Source organism: Scleropages formosus, chromosome 21 (genome assembly GCF_900964775.1).
Source record: "Scleropages formosus chromosome 21, fSclFor1.1, whole genome shotgun sequence".
Classification (NCBI taxonomy): domain Eukaryota; kingdom Metazoa; phylum Chordata; class Actinopteri; order Osteoglossiformes; family Osteoglossidae; genus Scleropages; species Scleropages formosus.
In genome coordinates this window covers 1578937-1602827 of record NC_041826.1, presented here as the reverse complement: position 1 = coordinate 1602827, position 23891 = coordinate 1578937, and the positions used below count along the sequence as shown (strand labels likewise).

The following is a 23891-nucleotide window of genomic DNA, read 5'->3' as shown; positions in this document are numbered from 1 at the left end:
TTCACTGTATGCAGTTTATATATTGAAATATTTTCAAAAATATGGGGGAAGTACATAATAGATTAAAACAAGCTGCTGTCAAACAGGAAATAATAGACTTTAAAATATCAAACGGGAGAGAATCTTTTTTGAGATGACCCACGTAATGTGGTGTCAATGTGCGCTCTATCTTGAAGACAGTGGCAGCAGAAAAAGTAACCTTCATATTGGAATGGCTGATCTCCATGAGAATGCATGCCAGCCCTCATAAGATTACAAAAAATGATATTCCTGAGTGACTGTCAGTTGTCAGCACATATACAATGCAGTAAATGCCTGTGTGTTGTGTGTGCATGTGCGTGTGCTAAATGAGTGACCTCGAGTGGACAATGTCTACAGCATCACCTCAGGTCACCAGTGAAGGAATCAGAGCTCCTGCTGAGCAACGCACAATTGAGTTGAGCTCAGCCGAGTTTCTGCCTGCACCGCCTGCACCACCAGACCCCCCCCCTCAAAAAAAAAAAAAAAAAAAAAAAAAAAAAAAAAAAACAAGTGGGTGGGAGTGTGGGGTGGGCAGAGGGGAGCAAGGGCAATGACAATGAGCCCTGGTCCAGTACATTACTCTGGATAAATTAAAATGAATGGAGAGTGGGAAGAAAGAATGGGGGGGTCAAGAGTCTAAAGGAAAAAAGGAATCAAAGTCAGGAGAAGCGGCGATAATGAGAATTTCCTGTCCAGGTGATTAAGCCGGCGGCGGCACTGGTGCTACAATGATGGAGTGTAATCGTCTCCGGGACGGTAATTTTGAGCCCCCTTTTCTTCAATCTAAACCTGATTTCATTTAGTAGTGCTGTGAAAGACAAGCTATCTGCTTACACATTCCTTCTGGGCTGGTCCTGAGACTGCTCTTCAGCAGAGTAGATCGTATTTATGAAGTGTAATGAGTATGGGAGAGAGGGAAATATCACATGCACATCATGCATGTTAGTCATTTTCACCAAATGGACTCTCCATCTCACAACCAGCAGCAACAATAACCCTGCCATTTTATAATAATAATTTATTGGCAATAAGCATACTGCATTAAAATTAAAACAACAGTACAAAGACCATAATAAAATATTAATGGAATTCTTAGGATCTACTAAGGATCCACTGGTCTAATCTTACCCAACTTTTTTCTTCTTTTTTACATAATTGCCTTGTTACAGTTAAATTATGTTCATAATCTTCAAAGAACATTGAGCAGAGCACCCAAGTTCTGCAAAAGACTTGGTGCTGAAATAATTCCCAAACGGTCTCATAGGTCCTCATAAGTTATGAGGACAGAAATGCATGTTGTTACAGCCAAACTAACAGTGAAAAAAAATCAGGAACTTGTGAAAGAATATCAGCAGTGAAATATTATTTTTTCAGAAGTGTCCACAAAGCAAATACAAAGCTACCTAAAGAAGGAGAAGAGGGAGCTGAACTCAATACCTGTGTCTCAACGGCTGCTTTGAGCTTACAGACTCACAGTGCGAGCATGGCTCACCCTACCCCCAGGAATCAGCAGACAGCTTGCAGCAAACCCCTTCCTCGATGTCGGCCAGAGGATGACAAGCGCTGGTGGATGGGAGCTCTGGCCTCTCTGTGGATAAGCGCGCCCTCCTGTAGCGTGTGACACTGGCCGCTGAGTGCGACGCATGACTGTTGTTAAGAGGGCGAATGAGTGGAGCAACTTCGACAGCTAGAGGTGCAGGGATCACATCAGGGACCCATCACCATCCAGCACAAATGATAACACTTAGATGAGACACTAACAAACTGCAGTAAAAGAAAAGAAAAATCTCAGTCTCAACAGGAATGCTCTGCTAACAAACTCAGCAAACTTGCATGAGGAAAAACAGTTTTAATGTCAGCAATGCTGCAATACCAGGACCACAAGTATTTTAGTCTCTCTAAATACCATTCCATTAGGACTGAAAACTGAATGGGAAAAAAAAAAAAATAGTAATTGAATTAAAATGTTGAATGTCATGTCATAGCCTCCTGCTTAAATTATTAATTCATGATGAGCTCAACATACACACACTCACCTGCCACATAGTAGCCTGCATTATCCCCATTGGTCAGAGGTTTAGTTTCCATAGTACCAGGGGGCAGCGTCCACCGTCGCGGCAGCTGCACGGGGGGCCCGCACCCTGAAGCGGCCCGTCTCGGACGCGAGCTTGCCTCAGCCTACCTGCTCGAGCCCGTTGCCCGGGCTCTCGGACCGAGCCCCGGAGACAGCGCCAAATCAACGGCTGGGCGGAGTGATGTCAGCACCAGCTCAGCCAGTCACGGCAGCCGCCACACACACCGCATCACAGAGGCTAAATTGAGCTCTTCATTAGCAATTCAGCAGCCCTGGCTGAGCTAGGGGGGGTTGGTGGCTGTGGAAAGCGCAGGCCCCTCCCAGCCCTCAATGCTGTCTCCACCCCACAGCACCCCGCCCACTCACTCATTCACCATGGCCCTGCGGGTCTGACAGCAGTGTCAACCCACAACAAAGAGCAGCCTACGATACAATCTATTACAGCGGGGGTTGGAGGGACCACCTGAACTACACTTCCCATGGGACGCATTACAGCAAGCCCAGGACTACTGGGGGTGGCAGAATGGTTTATAACAACCACGCAAACTCAAGGTTGTCGCACAACTGAAAAAACGAGATAAGCACGAGTTATTCTGTTCGACTCACTCATGCTGCAGAGCATAATTACTTCAGCTGCAGGTTTGAACGCCACAAAAAATATGAAATTAAATATTTAAAGCATATAACTCATCTCCCCAGCTATCTGTGTCTAATACATTGCATTTTAATGTAGGTACCTTAAAGAAAAAAGTAAATGAATAAATTAATTAAAACCTGCACACATACAGGCACATCATTTGGTTGGTATGCCATTATTTAAAAGCTGGCACTGTGTTTTGTTGGACATTCTGAGCCTGCCTTGCAAACACAAGCAAGTTTAGTGAGCTTCTCCGAAAACCAACTCATTTATAATAAAAGTTGCACTGATGCTAACAGAACCGAAGCTGGGATAAAGCCCAGGTCTGAATGCTTCCCACAGTATAAATATTTGATGCCGACACCCTAAATGTTCAGAATGAGCACGCACAAGGCCTCCCTCTGCACCAATGATGACAATATTAGACCATACATCAGTCTCCCCCGATCTGCTACACGTTTCATTGTGGGACTTTTGTCCCAACACAGGAGATGCAAGATGTTCTTCCTGCAGCTTTGGTAGTTTGAGTTTGCATCCAAATTCTGGGAAAGAAAGGTGAAACAGCGTCGCCGTTTGACTGGCAGAAAACGTAAGAATCTCACAGCACAACCTTGCAACCCCACCAGGCCTGAGCTCTAGCTCCCATCAGAACCACCAGAAAAGCATCCTGGCATTACCCCAGCCACAGCAATAAAGCACCTACAGAGGACAATGTAATAAATTAATCTGAAAAGTATGTTGAGCTGACTATACATAATCTGAAAAGTATGTTGACTAAAAAGAGAAAACCAAACAGGACCACCCAGGATAAAAGAAATCCAGAATTAATATCTGTAATTTATTTTTCATACCCCCAACTACACTTAGGTTTAATCTGATCCTGCTATTTCCATCCCCATGCCCATATTACTTCATATGCATCCCTGTAATTGTACTGTACTGTTTCTATATTATTTATTTATTGCATTTTCTTTGAACTTTGTTACTTTATGGCTACCCTACCACTCTACTGTTTTTGCTATGGTGCATATGTCTGAAGCAGTATACATCATGCTGAATTCTTTGTATGTGCAAACATACATGTGTGATACTTGTGATGACAGTATACATTATGAAAAAAATAAATGACTTCAATTTAGCAGGGCAAGCCAGGGACAGCTTGCATAGAAAAGACCAAAGAACCAAAACTCCACTCCAAAACATCAGCTGAAACACTAGTGCACTAACCCCCTGACCACACAAGCAAGTTTTTAATTCTTTTTTTTAATGCTAATCAAGTTTAAAATCCAGGGTTGACTTTTACTTTCATTTATGGAGTCACAGGTATGTAACACACTTACTCACACACGTGAATTTGTTCTTAGAATCAGTTATTTTTCAATATTCATTATAGTTCTGATCTGAAGCTCAACTTTTAAAATCAAACCATAATCGGTGTAATACTGCAAAGCTTTAAGGACATTGACATTATATAAATATGAACTAAAATTGCTGTAATCTTGTATAAGCAGATTTAAAAAGTCCAAATAAAAGCATATAAGTGTAGGCCATCACTAATGTCTCCCCAAAAGAAACACCTTGCGTATCGTCATCTGTCAAATAATTACAGCTTGTCGCACACGCCGCTCTCCCATTCTCCTTCGCCTCAAAAACTCCCAGCATTCTGCCTGTCAACACCTGGCTCAAGGTTTCTGAAAGAACAGAAAATGCTTCCAAGCGCAGGGCCGATTCATCTGCATAATAAAAGACACAAAATGGCAGTACTTCCTAATTAAGCCTCGCCATGTAATTTTGAAAAGTGACAAATGCCTTTATTTACATCTTCCCCGTGGACACTCAAGTTCTGCACAATTTCCAGAAAAATTACATAAAAATCCTAATGAGATCCCTCGGGACAGGGCAGAATTTGCTAGTGTCTGTCCGTTGCGGAGGACCTGACAGAGATTGTGTGGACTCGACAATGCTTCCATCCTCATTACCCATCCGACAGGACTGGGGTCCGTGGCACAACTCCTGTTCTGCAACATGTTGACTTGCTCACCAAACACAAGGCAGCATGGAACAGAAGGTGATGATGGGCAGAGATTGGCCGTGTCTGTACTGCAGTGCAGACACGTGACACACATTATACTGGACTTCAATTAAGTTCTAAGTGGGAGTTATTCAAAGAAATGTACAAAGAAGTGCAGGAGCGTTGGGTCACAAGATTTTGTTTGCATTTTCACATCTCTAATGTGTGTTGAGCCATGGGCCACCATTAACCAGGCAGGACAGAAAGAACTTCATTGGTGAATGATCCTCATTTGCATTACTGCTTCATAAGCTCCTCAGAGCATTCAGAATCAGTTACATGCAGCAACCTTTCATACTAAGAAAGTGACCTGTGACCTACATTATGAAAGTCAGACCAAATGAGAGCAGGAAGACAATGCTACAGTCAAAGACGAGAACAACTGTTATCGTAGTGGTTAGAGCTACCGCCTTTGGATCCAAAGGCTACAGGTTCAATCTCCAGCTGTAGTACCCTTAAGCAAGGCACCGGTAAAATTAACCAGCTGTCTAGATGGGTAAGTAATTGTAACCTTAACATTGTAAGTTGCTTTGGAAAAAAAGTGTCAGGTAAATGTAAAGATGAATCAGGTGTACCTGGTGTTATGTCAAACACCAAATAGATTGACTACATGTGAGAAACAACCAAAATGACAGATTGTCAGTCTGCTGAGGTAAGTGTCTTTTAGGTATCCCGAAGATATGTAACAATCAGTCGAGAGTATTTTGGCAATTTACTAAAACTTACTGAGTTTTTATCCGTTTACAGAGAATTTAATTTGTTTGGAAATTTCAGAGCTCCATGTTTTGCCTACTTCACACCCTGCCCTTTGGTGTTACAGGGTAACAGAATTAAATCAGACACTTGTAAGAAAAGTGCTAAATTGTTGGCTTCTAAAAATTAAATAGAAAGTAGTGGATAGTTAGATTTAAAAAAAAAAAATGGCATTCATCATAGTACATAAAGTCTGAGAAAAAAAGATGCTTTTCAGTAGCGAAGTGTGCACTGATTTAGAGACGAACAGTTGATAGGGATACTGAACATATCGTACTTTACTGCAAAAAAGCTATTAGCAAACAAATGACGTTTGTTTACAATTCAGTTCCCATCCGTACAAGACCTAAAATGTGACAAGTGTCTCCATGGCATATAACGGGGAGGCGGAGATGCAATCGTGAACATACTAATGGATGACGTAAATCCGTTAGTGAGAGCAGGTCCTGTAATTGGACTAATTCTGGGTGAATCAACTGAAATACATTAATGGAAAACATCTGATCACTAATGTGTGCAGGTACATTTAAAACAATAGCATTTCATATGTAAACAAAGCACTTAAAATTTTTGAAATTCAATTAGGCATAAAAATTATTGAATACATTTCATATTTTGAAATACTTGTCAGTGAGATCTTTTCCTCAATTGCTGAATTTAAGCTTTTTATCAAAAAGCAGCAACAACTAAAATTCCCCCAATTACTACCGAAGTGGAATAGGTCCACCCTTCTGTCATATGTGAAATTTCAGCAGTGCCTTATCAATAATCCATTTAAATACTGCCATTTCTTCAAAGAGAAGCACTGAGCATTGTGTATATAAGAAAGACACACTAAAGCATGCCTTAAATACCCTTAATGCAAATTTTATTGACCAGAAAGACATCTCTATCTACTCTTTACTAAATCAAATAAGTCATAAGCATTAGCATAAAGACTCCAGTTTGTATTCTGCAGACGTATTTTCCTGAAAGCCTTTAACATTGCAATGTATGAATAAAATGTCTGTACTTCCATGATGAAAAGGAATCTGTCTTTCAGTTAGAGTGCTCAGAGGTTATATGGCACATGATTTGCCTTGTTAGAAACATAGAAACACAAGGACAAGAATTGTTTTTAAAATATCTCCTCTAATAATACCGGAAGGTATCCCCAATGGTACATTTCATATTAACATTTATTAACATATTTGCAGTAAAGGATATATGATCTTGGGAGTACCACACTGAGGGGGTTGGGGAGAGCAGCTAATGAGGTCAGAACTTGTCCCCTGCTGAAGCACAAGTCCACAAAAGTGGAAGGACTTCCACAGCATGATGAGGAAGAGGACAAGCATAGAACATTGAGGCAAAAACAACAACAAGTAGTCAGCGCATTATCCTCCCTCCTTGGCTCATATTATGAGCTTATTCAAATGGTCCATGTGCATCTACGGTTATCAGTTTCAAGCTCAAATCAGTTTTACCCTCTAATCAACTTCTGTCAGAACTGCAGGAGGTGTAAATCTTGGCCTGGTGCAAGGCCTGTGTCGTAAGGGGGGTGGAAGGAAGCCCAGCCTCTGTGTCAAACGAAAGCGAAACAAAGCTCAGGTGTCAGATATCGGGGGAGGTGATGGAGGGGTGAGGTAGATTTGGGAAGACAAGAAGCAAAGCTTATGGGGGGGGAATCGCATGACAGCAAAACAGTGCAGAGCCTTCGACTGATGGCAGGCATTCACGGTGCGCGATCTATACTGCACCTCCCATCACAAAAAAGCAAGGGAGGGAGGGAGGGAGGAGATCATATTAAAAACAAATGACATTTAAGGCTGTAACAAAGATAAAAAACCCTTGCGCAAACCTTTGCGATTGTGACGCGGGGGGGGAATGCCATCTGTGAGGCATTATAGCATGCCAGCAGAAGAACCAGGAGCCACGGAAACCAGCACGGCCCCAAAAACATGGTTTCGGAAGGGGAACAGAGAACAGGAGCTGCAACAGCAACATCTGAGACGTGTGTATTCAGCACACAAACAGTACACCAGATAAGCTTTGGGGGCATTTGAGGCCCCTGTTAATTTTACATCAACCGTAAAGTGTGATGGTAAGGATTTAAAACAAAAACTATTTTTATTTATTTATTTATTTTTTTACATACTGTATGTGGTACACAGAGTAGAAAAAATTATTCACAGTCCAAATCTGTCGTATGTCATGAAAACCTGGAGAAAAAAAAAAAAAAAAAACAAATTAAAAAAGGAGCACTCAAAATAAAGACCTGAGGTATATCCTTAGTATTTTAACATATTGCTGCTGGATGAGAATTCTGTTTTTTCTTTAAACCCACCTAAGCCTCCAAAATTGACATTTCTTAAAACTCTACATTTTGCCTGTGTAAATTCACATTTTTGATCATGTTGTTACATATATGTAAAAACTGTCCAGTGACTTGGGAGTATTCTGTGGTGACTTCAGCAGTGTTTTGTCTGGTCAGCAACGTGTTAAATGTATTCAAGTGTTATCAACTATAAACTGACATTTAAAGGGGAGCTTTTAAAATTCAAAAGACTTTCATAGTCAATTTCTGGAAAAATTCATCTTTGTGGAGCCAGAGATATCAATCGTCATGGAACCCTTTCCTCCCGGCATGCTCTTCTCCTCTTAAGGGAAATGCACTAGTCTGCATCCCAAGCGTGCATTACCAAATGCCAAGCAGTCGCTCACGCCACATAACTCTTCATTGATGCAAAGCATCATGGGAGAGAAACTCAGTTTGTGAGAAAGGCAATGCATTGTGCTTAAGAATACATCCATCACAACAAGCAAATCTCACCATGCTAAAACTACCAAAAGAAACCAGTATAGTACTGTGATAAATATGTATCTGTGTACATGGGTTTTCCACATTTAAATTGTATCATTGTTTAGAAGGTAATTACACTGCAATTTATAACATTTATACTGAACATTATACATATACACAAATTTATGAATGCACTGAGCAACATGGGAGAAGCATAACTCTACAGAATGATGGGGTGACTGGCATCAGGATAAGTGCCAAGGATTGTGTGAGTAGTGCAGTGCCACTGGTGGCCAGGGCCTGGGGGGTGTTCCACATGGGCTCCCCCAGAGCCCGTGTCCTTGTTCTGTAACGACAGCCACCACGAGAGTGTTCCCATTGAACCCCAGTTCATGACTCATCATCACCATCATCATCATCACCACCACCACCACCACCCCCCCCTCGAATCCTGGGTATTAATACTTCCCTTGACGATACAGGCCATGGAAAAAGGAAACAATTGTCAAACAATACTGCAGTAAAAGTAACTGTGGTGTGATAAGGCAGCCTGAAAATCCTGGAGAACATCTAGAGAGGGAACAGAGGTCTTTTGATCTGGTAGTTCTTCTAGCACTGCTTCTACTAGTCTGAACACGAAAATCAGACACCACCTCTTAGCAACATCACAACAAGAGGCTTAATGGGTGCCAGGAAGCGTTAACTTCAGGCTGCTGTGCAGGCACACACTGACAAATGTGTGTGACACTACGGGGAACTCACACGCTTTCTACTGGGAACAGGTCTGTAGGAAGACTGCATCACCCAGTAAGTCAGTGTCACAACTGCAGAGCTCCCAAAGGCTGGCAGAATGAAGGAGACGTTTAGAAGAAACGTAGAGGAACTAAATAAAACGAACTACATAAAACCGCAGTGGGCAACACTGTAATGATAAACGTATTCACCATGGGTGAATATGATGAAATCCACCCTGCATACAAAAACAAATGCATTTCCCACAACATGTCAGTGCAGTGTAGGGTATATAACTTATGGGCTAGTTTTCACCAAGTACCACTGATACAATGTCAGGAGCTTCAGCAGAATTGGTAAAAAAAAAAAAAAAAGAAAAACCAAACAAAAAACCCTTCCATAGAAATGGTCCACATCAACCTGTACTCCAGTCAACTGCAAAGAATTGGTATTGCTCCTCAGTTTACGTTTTCTTTGGGAGCCTGGTTTGAAACTGCCATTTAATGCTGCCTGGCAGTGCTGTGTGGCCAGCAGCATGGAAGATATTACATACAGTCCATGGGGAAGCAAGCAAATGAAGAAACACTGCTTTGTAGCAGCAAAAAAAAAAATAAAAATTACTGTCGCAAAACTCTAAAGAAAAAAAAAATGAAATCATTCAAAAAAAAAATCACACTAAACCATCTGAAGTCAATATTTGCTTTATTAAAGAAAAAACAGACTAAGTGGAGGCATTATCGGCATTAAATTTTTTCAGATCTCAAAGTCTAATCTAAAAGAGAAATGTACAGTGAAATTTCAGCATGTTATTCACCCAAACTGCCTGTTACTTGTCAATACTGGAAAAATTTACTGTACTTACTGCATTTTTCTGAAGCAATACAAGTACCAGTTCACTGTTATCCCTAATAATTCTTTAACAGATCCATGCTTACATTATCATCACCACTCATCAGTATTATGTGATGAGTTTTCACAGCCATTTGAAGAGCGTCACCTTTCTGCACTCTCTTCATTTATACAGCCGGACATTTTAAGAAAACTATTTATTTTAAAGCACCTGGCAGTACAACAGCAGATCCTCTCCCAGGATATAACCCTTCTACCTTACTGCAAAGTATTTCCACAAAGCTTATCTGTATGTTACATACTGACAGAGCTGCATTTGAAAAGGCGGAGGAGAACAAAAGCGTCCGCGCAGAGTAGGCGCCCTTCACACCGCAAGCTGAGGCACTGGTCCACAAGGAACCAAAGCGGCACCGAGCTCCCAGCATCAAAGCAAAAAAGCCTCGAAGTCAAACGGCGGCTTCACTGTTGGACATAAAAGAACCACAATCTCTGCATTAGGATTCGAGCATGCCATGAGGTCAAAAATGTTTACAGAGGCAGAAGGCAGGAAACAGAAGAAAGAAAAACAAACTTCGGCATAAACAAGCACCACTGAGAATATTTCCAAAGCACTGTGGAGAAAGTACACTAAATAGTGCTTAATATGCTCAATGGTTATAATGTTAATAGATAAATGATACAGATGATGGCTAGCCTGACTTCTTGGGACCTGAAGTGCTATTACAATTATTATTATTGTTAATTTGGCTGACATCTTAATAGAACAAAAAGTACATTACTCACATACTAAGGCATGGTAAACAGGTACATCTGTTCAAATCACACACCAAAAGACGCACCAGCAACATTTACCGAGTGCAGTGACTAAACGTAGTTAAAGTACTCTTCAAGTCATGCACAGAAACACTACATGTGGTCAATGTTCCTTTAGGACAAACAATAAAATACTGATCTGATTTTCAAATTAAGAAACTCGCTTTAACCATGGTGCAATTCTGCCGCCCAAGATGATGTACTGGATCCAAAGAAACTTTCATCACGCTTTATTCATTTATCTTTGTCCTTGCCAAGGCAACTTGAATGGTTTTCCCATTTATATATGCACATACCTCACTCTCTCACACACACACACACACACACACACACACACACACACAGACAGAGAGAGAGACCTGGATTGAGCTCATTCCCACTGTCTGACCACCATGCATGACCACATTCACACATTTATTTCATCAATCAAAGGCAACATAATCAATGTGGACAAGATGTGCTGTATAAGAGTGTCACACTAGTGTATAATTTGGAAGCAGTGGACGTATTATTCGCAACCACTGCAGCAGCTAACTAACAGGTAGCTGCTGTGCACTACTGTATTATTACACTCTCCATGGCATAATCCATTTACATGTTGCTTTACCATTATGATCAGTACTGTCAGTACCAGGCAGTCAGAGTGAGAGTGTTTGTGTTAGCCGCAAACAAACGTGCCGTGGCTAATTCCGGGCCAAACTTGTGACAATCGTGAATCGAATCTGAATCTCGACTCGGCTAGCCCTCTGGCTCCTGGCTTACTTAGCCGCCTGCCCTGTAGTAAAGCAAGTTACAGTACCAGGCCGAAGAGCCCAACAGGTAAGTAATAATAATTATTATTATTATAGCATCAACGGGAGGCATCTGACTGAGAACGAAAGGCGCGGAGCCGGACAGCGTCACTCACTCACTGCGACACCCTGCCCTGGCTGGACCGACCGTGGACGACGGACACAATGAGCCCGGCAGGCCTGCTCCTCGCACCGACAATAAAAACCCCAGCGAGCTGATCCAGCCGCTCTCGTTAGTCCCTTTCGTGGGAACATTAGCGACCTCACAACAGACAGGCGTGCCGGCATCCACAGCGGATTTCCAGAGAGCCAGTTGGGGCTAGCATGCCCGTTAGCATCAGAAGTTAGCAGTTAGCATGGCCCCTGCTAGCGCGTTGTAATCATGCAAGGCCTGGTTAACACTCACTGCCACTGAGTGGCATGGATTACTCAATTTACTGCACCGCACGTCTTTGAAAACCTCGTGAACAACAGAAATAAAGCATAAACGCTTCCTTACCGGATGCCTAAGGGTGCCAGTATTCTGTGGTGTAAAACAAAAATAGGATAGTATATGTTATATTTAGCCTACATAGACAACACTAGAGCCTGGCAAGGGAGAGTGTGAATCCGGTATCGCCGGACGGAGACGGGAGGGGACAGGAAACACGATGACCGACAACTCCCTCTGGCCAATTACATTAAAGCATAACGACGACGCATCAATCCGCGGTTGCTTTGAATTTGAATGACACACGCCTACGGGAGTGGGCGGGACCAAGGCGATCACTTTTATAAATGATTTTAACAATGCGTGCTCACATTGAGTGCTTTGGTGGTAGTGTGCTTCAGTGAATGTGAAAAATTAAAGACGTAGTCCTAAAGTGGTGGTAAAGTAGTACTACATGGAGATGTTAGTGAGTTAAATACGATATCACGCGCAGCTCCGCTTATATTGGTAGAAAGCTACCTGAGGCTGGAACGAAATCCCAGGTAAATTAAACTAAGTTAGTTATAAAGTTTAAACTTTCAACGCCATGGCATGGCATGTCATCATGTGTGTAGTGTCACACAATGAATGCTGAGAAATAGCATCTCAAAATCACATACCCCCAGTCTTCGAAACTTATTCGAAAGTTGGAAACCTTTAAAAAAATACATTAGATTTACAATACTAATACATTTACGAAATTTAAACAATTTGACAAACTGCGTGTGAAGCCCATTTTACGATAATCTTGCATTCTTACTACTTATATTATTTTTACAATTTACTTTTATTTTCCACGCATCCATATACATGAATAGCGAAAAATTTATAATAAGCAGATTTTCCGATTAAACTGAAAACCCCTCTAAATTTATTTGGACAGACAAGTGGCGCCCGCGTGTGTGGGACGTATTGACGCATCTTTCTACGCATTGATGACACAAGACGCAGTGCTGACGGAAACCGTAGCGCGGGAAATGCTAATGGTGTTTTACGGCGTACACCCTGTCGAAGTGCATTTGTTTTGTCTGGCTGTCATAGTTAAGGTAACTTTCTTGGTGACCTGTTAACAAATATTATGGCCTTTACTTTCAACCTGACACTGTGTTGTGGTGCGGTCTCTGAGGAGCCCGGCGGAGGTCCTGACTCCGAGACACTCGCTGGCTCGGGCTGCCGTGCGTGCGTGCGTGCGTGCCTGCTGCCTGCCTGCCACACACTGACTAGTTTACCTGACCTAGCTGTGTTCGTCACTTCGTGTACTGTTTTCGTGTTAATCATAGCCAGTACCTGACCTGTGTTCGTCACTTCGTGTACTTTTTGTTCGTGTTAATCCCAGCCAGCGGCACAGTCCGGTATCACGCCACGCCGGTGTCCAGCAGGGCAGCCGTGCAAGTCGGAGGTCACGCTCACGGTGTGCGCGTCGTTTCTCGTCCAACTAGTATAATAAGTTAACTTAACGACCACCGTCCGGCGGTTCTGAGAAGTTCTGCCCCACCCACGTAAATCAAAGACGGTGCTCCGCTCGTTCCCTCAGGCGAATTTCTCATTTATTTTAAGCGACGCCTTGTAATTTTTTTTATTTTTGTATAAACCGTTTCGTTTGCCTAGGAATCATGGCGGCTAAGCCTTAGCCTAACCTAGGCCAGGAGCTGATGGACCAAGCAGGGCAACACCATTAGTTTCTAAGTTAAATAACTGATCCTCTTCTCAGGTGACTCACAACAATGGATGGTTAGCTGTTTGACCACTGATTTTTTTTTTTTTTTTCTTCTTCATTTATTTTTGCTGGGGAAATTTGTACCGTAATTTTTAGTTACAAGTCAAATTCTATTATTCTGCCCTATAGATAATAGAGTCCAAACGTGGTGGCACTATATCCATGACAGCTCCTACGAGCATGGCATTGCAGCACGCATTCGCACTCCTACTTTTGAGTTAGGCAGGACACTCAGCTGGGTGAGGTTCACCAGTTTGATAGCAGTAGTAGATTTAAGGAACTGAAATATTTAGACTTATTATTAGGATCAACATATACAAACATCTTAAAAGAATATAAGTTCAAAAAGTGTTGGCAGTGTGTTTCTAATGAATACCACACTTAATCAGCTAGGGGTGCTCCTCTGTGTGACCATGTGTTCTCTCTGGAAGGCCTGTCTGTGAATATTAGCATGGACCTTCAGCCCTGACAACATTTGCACACACCTGCACGTCAGTAATTTCAGTGTAAATGTAGATTTCAGACAGCGGTGTAAATTTTACACCCATTTGTGGGTTATGCTTTGTGCGTCTCATTGTGTTTCTGCCACTGGGTAAATAAAATAGGGTGATGAGAATCCTCAGCATTTTTGCTCACAGTGGTGGTTGCTGTGATGATTTAGTAAACAAAAATTCTCCAAATATCACAGTCGGCCCATTAATGTCTTTCGAAATGATTTACCATTTTATTTTGACTAAACTTTCAACAAGATCCTGTAATGGTGTTATAGAGGTTACAGAGAAAGAACATTTTTAATTATGAAAAAGAAAAGATTAACTCCTTGTCCTCATATTTAATCTTAATTTCTTGACAAAGCAAATTTTATTTAAACCTTGACAGGCACTTAAACAAATGTAGCTGTAATGAGAAATGTCTCTGGACATCATAATTTTACATATGTATTCTACAGTGGACAGTGTTTCAGCTTTGCTTCAGGCACCGGCACTAGGAACCACTGAAATCCATGGCACTTAACCACTGCATTCCAAGAAAATCGGTGGTGATTTTGCGTGTCCAAGAGTGGTTTTTCCACTTGGTGTCTGACTTTAAAAAATGCTGTTAACAGATGCTTTAGCAGGTTGCAGGCGTCAAGCTGACAATTGAGAAGTGGCGCCGCATGACTGGGAAGGTGTTTCTTTTCTCCTCCCCTCTGAGAAACTCCTCTTGCCACTTCCACAGAAGCAGTCCTGCACATCATGAACAAAATGCACAGAGTGGACCCTGCACAACAGGAAGCTGAGCATGATGACCAGTTGTCACGGCTGCCAGAAAAGCTGCGTCAGCGACTGATGCCTTTCCAGAAGGAGGGTGTCAGATTTGCACTCTCTAGAAATGGAAGGTATGTGCCCATTACTCAGACTGGGAGAGACGCTCCTGGACAGTTTGAAGACAGGTATTTGGTGGACATATCCTGATGTCAGCTTCCCTTGCCACCTGTAAAAATGTTCTCATTTTCTTCCCCAAATGTCAGACAAGCAAGATGGGATGCTGCTTGAGAAGCCTTTCTTACCTGACACCTGGGTTTCCTATGAGATTGGGCTTGCTGACAGATCATATAGCTCACAGTCTTTCAAAGCTCATGTGATAATCCCATAAATTGCATGCACTGCATCTTAATAGTTTGCAGTGCACATAGAGCAAATACATTGGTGGCTGTAGTAAGTGGGAGGAGTCTGCATGGCATTGATACACAGCTATCAACTGATCAGTGGCAGAGTGAACAGGAAATAAGAGGGTGATAGCTGTGTGAAGACAAGCGCCACGGCTGGTGTGCCACAGGGAATGCTGGGGAGTCTTGTTTGGCATGCATAGAGCAAGGTGTGAACAGACTATCATGGGGAGTCTGACATGTTTAGTTTCCCACAACAGCATACATGCTGCGGATTTGGCAGATAGAAACCACTTTCCCTGCTTCTTCACATAGGAAGGGTGGTAGCAGCAAAGGTTAGGCATACAGAATGGCCGCAGAGTCCCTGTGCATGACTTTGTGTCATTTGGTGATAAACATGTTTATGGTTCCTGCTTGATATATTTTTCATCTGCTTTGTGGAAAAAGATGTTCCCAGAACAGTATGGGAAAAGATTTAAAATTAGTGCAAAGAATGGAAAGATGCAAAGGGAGCATACAAGACAGTTTCTAATGTAGTTTAATTAACTTGCACAGGGACTTTATGGCCACCATGTACAGGCAGAGGTTGAGGCCCAGCTGTGGTGTACAGTGATAGTGAAGAAGGACAGAGCCAATGTGTGTTTCTCAGGGAGCAACAAGCATAAGAACAGAGAGGGTTGAGTGAAAGCTACAGCAGGAGAAGGAGCACAGCGCAGGTCACAATCGGTCATCATTGATCCCAATTGCGTTCACCGGTGCTTTTGAGGAGCTCATTGGTCACGCATGCTGCAGCAATGGGGGCGACAGATCTGACGCCCTGTTATTTTTACATAATCATGGTGTGGGTGGTTTGCAACCATTGCGAGGGGCCTCTCTCTGAAGCGGCTCAAGAGCTATGTTTGGCGCTGTTAAAATGTGTAGGTAGATTTCCTGAAAAATGGAAATGGATACATGCTCCCTCTCTCTGCATGCTGGAGATCATAACAGAAAAATTATGTAAATATTTTTGTGAAGTGATAATAGAGCAGATTGCAAATGAAAGTGAAGAGGAAAAGTCTAATTGTCCTCATAACAAAGTTCTCTAATATGCATACACTTATGTTACTGTGTTGGAATTATAAATCCCAACTGTAATCTCTTCATTTTTGTATGATTCTTGTTCAGTTATGTAATTTATTTTTGTAGTAATCAATTCTTAGCAGTTTTGCTGGAACCAGCAAAAACCGCATTTCTGCACAGTATTAAATCTAGCAAGACGTCACAGTAGTGGGTTTAGATGGGGTAGCTAAATTGATTTATTCATTTATTTACACCAGAGGTGGATAACCATTTTTTCCTGACCAGTTACCAGTCAACCACAGAAATTGTCTCAATGTTATTAAAAAACAAAACCAGAAACTAAATTTAATTTAGAACTTTGGTATTCAAGGTAAAAAAAAAAAAAAAACAGGTTTGACAAAACAATATTTTTGCCATTTCACAATTCTTGTCTCAGATTTAAAAATGAGATGACAGTCTTGCGTTAGCTGATAATTATTACATCTAAATGAGGAAAACTGAACTTTGCAAAGGTATTTCACCTCCTGAAAAACTAATTTTGCTCATACTTTATCTTGCACATTACATTTATTTTGTGTCACAGATGTACCTCATTTTTATGCCTCATCTCATAATACTATGGCATAGGTGGCATACTTAACAAGAAGCAGAAATGACAAATAATTGTCATAAATGAACTGAGAAGCTCGTGACTAGAGTGCGTCATCCACAGTGTTGACAGTTAGCTTGACACCAAGCCATTCACATGGCAACACTATGGAACATAGACTCCCTGCGGTGGAATTTTTTTTTAATGCCTTGACTAAATAGTGTGATAGGCACTCATTCAGCAATTTAAGCATTTTTTTGTAATGTAGCATAATTTGGTTTACCTAAATGAAGCTGGCCACACATTTTTACATGTGGCCGACTGCTGATTTACACAAATGTCTGATCCAGGCAGAGTTGTGGTGATCTGAAGCTCAGCTCAGGAGCAAGAAGGCAGATGCTCAAACTCACTCATTATGGAATATACTGAGTTGTCAGTATGGAAAAAATTCATGTCTGGGGTGCGCAAGGAACTGGAAGAAACCGGATCAAGAACATGCAGACAGCCGGGGACGAGGTTCGACCTCAACTGCGAGGCAACAGCGCTGCCCACTGAATCTCAGTGGTCTCTCTAAAATTAGATAAAATATATTAAAGTAGTTGTGAATATGTTAAAGGTGGCTTGCATCTTTTGTCTTGTCTGAACAGAAGCCCTTATGCAGAGTATTTATTGAAACAATACAGGAAACCTGTTATCTAAAGACGGTCTTAACGGCCCCACGGGTCCCATTATGTCAAACGCCATGTTCTGTACAGACAATCAATAGACTCCATGCAACGATTTGCTCAGGAGTCCTAAATAACAGCCAAAATACAGTATGTATTGATGTATTGCAGCATGTAGTGAAGCAGCCATTTCTTTTTCATAAGTCACTCCTAACAAATGTCTGACAACATGCCCTTTTATCTCGTGAGGTGTTAAGTGGCTCATTTTACTGCCCCTATGAGGCTTGCCCTGCGTGCCCCCTACGTGGGGATTGCCTGGGGTCTCTCCTGGGATGGGGGATTCAGCTCTTGTTTCCCGCCAGCTCTATGTCACATAATACCCCCAGTCATTGATGTGTATCTTATAGTTACTTTTAACGTTGCTTACGGCTCTTAGTGCTTCTCTTTGTTTTGCTAATACACAAGTGCCTTTTAGATTTTTTTTTGTTATCGTTGTTGTTTAAGCTTTTGAGTGTAAATACTTATATTTCTCTCAATCATCATCCTTCTTGCCTGTTTTCTTGTTTTAAAAACCAAATAATATTTGTTACTGGTTCTGTTGAATTTATTATAACCCTGTAGCCCAGTGGAAGGGTATTTTACTCTCCCTTGTACACCTGCATAAGTGTGGAATGACGACAAAGTGAAATTTGAACTGGTGCAGGAGGGCACATTATGACATGGTAAATAAAGCATGATTTCAGTTAAGAAATAAGAACTGAAATAAAGAGCCCATAACATGCGGTGTCAGTACATTACTCTGCCTTTAATATGTAAGGGTCTGTGCGTCATGAGCTGACAGAAGGCAGAGAAATAGATGTTGGCTGCAGTTCCCCACCCAGCAAGGCCTAAGAGGGAGAGAGCTGGCGGTGCTCTGTCAAAAAGGTGGCTGCAGTGTTCGGTGCGTGGGAGTGAAGTAGCGGCACTCTCTGACTCAACCCGGTGGGCTGGGGCCCAGAGAACATTGAGACGCCCACGTCCGTGTCCCACCTTCACCCGCTCTTTCTTTCATGCTGTGGTGGGTGGATTTTATAAAGAAAAAGAATGCAGCACAAACTATTCCGTTGCTCTGTGTTCACTGTTCATTAAGCTAAATACAGAGCACTATTAATAGCGCCACTCCCTGCCAGTAGGCGTAAGGTAGCTGGCGACCGGATATGGGCGGACTACCACGGCAACCAGCCGAGATCATTTAATGAGTCTTGTACGTGATGTAGACACTTGTCTGTGTTGTTGGGTCTATACTTAGCAGAGCTGGAGAGCATTGCATATCAGCACCAGATTTACTGCTTTTGAAAAAAAAATACATGGTGTAATTCTGCTGCTTAATTTTTTTGTGGCACGTGTCATTCAGAGAAAAAGGGAGGCTTCACCTCTGCCCCTGTCCTCTCTCTAAGCAAGGAGGTAATTTCAGAGTAAAGCGGTGGGGAATGACTGCGTCTGACTTGTGCCAAAGGCTCTGGTGCCCCGTTTGGTTGAGGGGCAGCAACTGGGTGCTGCCTTTTCAGCAGTGACTTCCACTCATCTCAAGAGCATCAGTTTCTTTCTTTCTTTCTATTCTCCTTCAGACAGACTTTTTTTTTTAAAAAAAAAGGTCTTATTGGGAGGAGTTTTCTCAGAAGGTCAGTACAGCAAGGACATGCTGTAGCTGATTTGTAAAGGCACCCTGTGTCCTCCCTTCATTATTCTGGCATGGGTGTCCTCCGAAGACCCTGTAAAATCTGGCACAGATTCTTGTCACCCCTGTTTTATCCTGTTGTCAAAGGGAGACTATTAGTTTCTTCACGTTACGTGCAGCTCTCCTGCCTAACTGCTCTATGCAAACCTGGAGAGAAGTTGATAGCAATAAAGTAATAAGTATAAAATTGAACCAGGGAGGCACGCGGGGTGGGCGCGGGAGCGATGTAACTGAGCTCTTGCTGAGACAATGTGAGCCGAAACGGAGTCACTCTAATTTACTGCGTGCCTCAGCTATCAAGCTCCACCAAAATGTAAATTAGCCAGTTATTCCCAGGGCTCATGGTACAGTAAGAATTATTTTACATCTGGACTTGATTGGAATTGTGAGACGTGTGCTTGGGGTCAGTAACAACCTAGAATTGTTAGGTAATTAGCAATTTTGATAATTAGTTCCCTGGGTGCAAGTTAGTTACAGTAATGTCATGCATATTCTCAGATACAAGTTCTTTGTGTTGCATAAGTTAAAAATGCTGATATAGTGCTATATTGTTGGTAGGTGAACATACATTGAATAGTGTTTAACCACCTATGGCAAATGTGACATGTTTGAAATTAGTCTTCTTGTTGAATCTAACAGTGTAACTCGCTCTGATTGCAGCCTTGCGCGGATTATTTTTGTCAAGTTTTATTAATCCTCAGTGCCTTCAGTTTTCTGCAGCAACCATCATATTGAGGCTAGATTCTCAGGCTGGGCTTTCTTTAGATATAGCTCAGTTCCAGTTACACTGATGCCCTTCTGGAATTGTTCTGCATATAAAAATCGGTTCCAGCTGAACAGACAATGGAGTTTTCACCCAACAGTTTATCTTTCATCATTGCCTTCAGCATACCGTACAGTACAGAATGTAAAATATACCAGAAGCAACTGGCCCTCCATTTTAAGATTATTCTTTTCATTGCACAGGGAATGGTCACGCACGGTTCATTGTAGCATTACTGCCAGATGGGACCCCTTCCTTGGGATGTGGGGCGTGTTTCTTGACACTTGGCCTCCATGGGTCCCAAAAGTTTCATGCTGTTTGGCAGTGCCGTCCACAGAGAAAGCCGCCCACTTGACATTGGGATAAAAACACAAAGGAAAGAAAGAAAAGGAGCGCGATTAATGGACACAGATATGGTGAGCACCTGACTGGAGTCTCACCCATTGTGTCTGCCTTGGTACAGGCGCACGATTTCCCCAGCAATTAAACAAAAAGTAGTTGAAGAAAACAATAGAAAGCCAGCCGTAGCGAGCGAGGGTGGGGGCGCTACATTCATCAAGCCTTTGTAGTGAGGGGGAGGATCTGGGGTTAGGGACGAGGAATTAGCAGTGCTCCTTCACAAAGGCCTTTGCTGTAGCAAAGCCTCTGCCGTTACAATCGCTTTGGGAGCACAGTAGGTGCTGTAAATAAACCGTCATTTCTGTACAAGCGAAATTAAACAGGCAGAGGTTGTAACCCAGGCAAAGGCAGCTAATAAAACTGTCAGCTTTGATTGGACGATCCCAGTGAGATATATTATTGCAAGCAAGAAAAAAGAAAAACACCACAAAGAATAATAAAGAACTTCATCCGCTGCAGTTGTTTACAAAAGGGATTTTGTGAATTACGAAGGCTACTGGCAATATGAAGTTGAAATACTTTACCTGTCAAAGCTACACATCAAGCTTCAGGAACATTTTTTTCCCACCGTACTTTATTTTTTTGTCAGCAGTCTTGACAAGTGTGGCAATTTTCTTACAGGTTTTCAATGTATGAAACCAGTCCGTTTAATCAAAACAGAAGCTGTAATTAGAGCATCATTTGGATCTCGCAGGAGCAGTTAAGTGTGCTTTGAAGACCAAATAATAGGTAAACGACAGGTTTCAGCTTTGAACGTGTCGGGATTCGCAATTGGATAAGCATCATTTTACAATGGAGTGATAATCAGTGAGAGCAACACGTTGTGAAGTATGCCACGATTCGAAGGAGCCTTAGATGGAGTCTTGCAAAGCCTTTAGCGCAGCAGGCAGCTGACGTTGTACTGGTCTACAATCCCTTATCCAAATCCCTCGGGGACAGATGTTTGTGAATTCAGAATTTTTTGGATTTTACCGAAGTAATACAGTTAAGACAGCTGGTAGCATAGTGGTTAGCGCTGCTGCCTTTGGACCCAAAAGTCACAGGTTTGATTTCCCACCTTCAGCTGTAGTACCCTTGAGCAAGGTACATACCCTAAATTGCTTCACTGAAATTACCCAGCTGTATAAATGGGTAAAAATACTTGTAAGAAAACGTTTATCATTGTAAGTCACTTTAGAGAAAAGTGTCAATGAAATGAATAAATGTAAATGTAATACAAGGCACATACTGTGTATTATGTAATACCCCAGTGGAGTCTGGGACTGCACCATGTGAGCAAACACAATATTGCTGCAGCAAAACATATGAATATTCCCACTAACTGGGATAAATTTAAGACTTTGAATAGTATTAATTTATTTACAGTTTATATATTGATAAACTGGTAAATGTGAGATTAATACAGCACATAAATATTCGAGTACTTCAAAGCAGCTTTATTGTCATTTCAACCATATACAGCTGGTACAGTATACAGTGAAACAAAATATCGTTCCTCCAGGACCATGATGCTACATAAAAAACACAAGGCTACCTACACAAATCATAAAATAATAAATACAGTAAAAAACACAGAATATATGACAATACTGTATAATAAAAACACTATAGATACACACACACACACACACACATTTTCAGAACCGCTTGTCCCATACGGGGTCACGGGGAACCGGAGCCTAACCCGGTAACACAGGGCGTAAGGCCGGAGGGGGAGGGGACACTATAGATATAAACATACTAATTAGCAGCAAAAAACTTACAAAGAAAACATTCAGTAAAACTTCAAATATATACAGGTTCAAATTTAGCTGAATACATGTTATACAAACATGCAATAAATGTTCATTTTGTCTGGTTGCTTGAGGATCTTAGATAAGAGGACACATCAGTGATCCTGTCATCATAAGTTATGAAGGGCTCTGAAAACTGAAATGCAGATAAGGGATTGAGGACCTGTATTTCATTTAGTAATTTTTTGGATTTCTTGTTCAGAGCAAAATGCAGCGGTGGGAAATCTTTTAAACAGGGGATGTGTACACATTTAAAGCATCAAATTAGCTCATGCCAGGTCAGCAGGAGTTTTCCAATTGCCCTGTTGTTGTCTCTGCTACATTAATTGTGAGCGCGTTTGTCCCCTTGAGGGGATACAGTGGATTTTGCCTACTGTTGTTGATGTTGGCAGTGCACCAGTGTGACACTTTTTTGGGACACACCCTTACCAAGCCTGTGTTGTGACTCCTCCAGTTAGCCCACCATCTCCAGTTCAGCTACTCAAACTTGAAAGCAGTGGCATGCAGCTTCTCTGATTGTCACTGACGTTTTTGCATTTCAAAATAAGTGTTTGAAGTTCTCCGAAGAAGCTTTGACCTTGAGATCGACCTCTAACTTATGTACATTTTGAGTTTGACTTTGGAGTTTGGGTTTGTTTGGCTCACTTGTAAACCTCCAGCATTGGCCAGTACTCGTCTCTGTGGACCAACCGTTTGAGAGAGACAACAGTAGATGTTCCTTTCTCACCGTGCCCTGGGGCCATGCTGTGGAAACAAGTGATTATGTGCAGTGACACCTAAGCCCCAGTTGTCCTCTTTATTGAATTTTGTACTAATGCAAGAATGCAGGTGATAACCTGGGGGTAGTGTCTGAAGGTTCGGGCTGCTTCACGTAGCCTAATTATGCCTTGGAAAACAGCTGTGTGACCTAAGCTCTTTATTTTCTTGTAGGGTTTAAAAGTTTTGAAGCTCTTAATGCCCTTTCTCTTTCTTACCTCCCTGTCATTTGATTAACTGTGCTTCCGAGCGTTAGCTGGAGAACAGGGTAAATGTTTGGCTCTCCCGTTTCAGATGTTGGCTGTGAGATGTTTGCTGTTATCCATCTCCTGCACAATAGTGAAAATGCACCTAGAGATTTTAAGAACCTGTGAGTCAACATGGGCCATGCCTGGCAAGGGAACAAGCTGTCTTTCAGTTTAAAAAAGCTACCCAACGATGGACTATAAAAGCAACACAACACATCATGGGTGAAAGATTAGAAATTTTATTGCTTGTGTCTTTACTTTGTGTGGTCTGTGAAATTCTCTGGCAGGCTCCAATAGGTTGATGTGTCATCATTAAAAACATCAAAGATCAGGCAGATGACATTTAAGGAACTTAGTGTCCCTGCTTCTAAGAATAAAATGGAAAAATTAAGAATGTTGAATTTTGCATGTGCATGTTTTGACAGTGCTGAAGGTGTGAAACTCAACAGAAATGTGATCTGTTGCATTTTCTCTCTGTATATTCACCCCCCCCCCCCCCCCAAACACACAGGTGCATGATTGCTGATGAGGTACGTGAAACGGAG

General features: G+C 41.9%; 2 protein-coding genes across 12 annotated transcripts in view; one reads left to right on the top strand and one right to left on the bottom strand.

The window, feature by feature from the left end:
- The window catches only part of r3hdm1 (R3H domain containing 1), a 44057-nt gene extending 31917 nt beyond the window's left edge, over positions 1–12140 (bottom strand). For 8 of the 11 annotated variants that reach the window (XM_018764895.1, XM_018764899.1, XM_018764902.1 and 5 more), the window contains exon 1: positions 12023–12140. The gene's annotated coding sequence lies outside the window, so the exon portion shown is untranslated. Of the gene's footprint in view, positions 1–1518; positions 1709–2057; positions 2264–12022 lie in introns of those variants that run through there. The other 3 variants (XM_018764897.2, XM_018764896.2, XM_018764898.2) reach the window with 3 other exon arrangements.
- Positions 12141–13627: 1487 nt separating this feature from the next.
- zranb3 (zinc finger, RAN-binding domain containing 3) overlaps positions 13628–23891 on the top strand; it is a 38096-nt gene continuing 27832 nt past the window's right edge. The window contains exons 1-3 of the mRNA XM_018764910.1: positions 13628–13703; positions 14928–15087; positions 23858–23876. Coding sequence (XP_018620426.1) covers positions 14945–15087; positions 23858–23876 — 162 coding nt within the window. The 5' untranslated portion in view covers positions 13628–13703; positions 14928–14944. The remainder of the gene's footprint in view (positions 13704–14927; positions 15088–23857; positions 23877–23891) is intronic.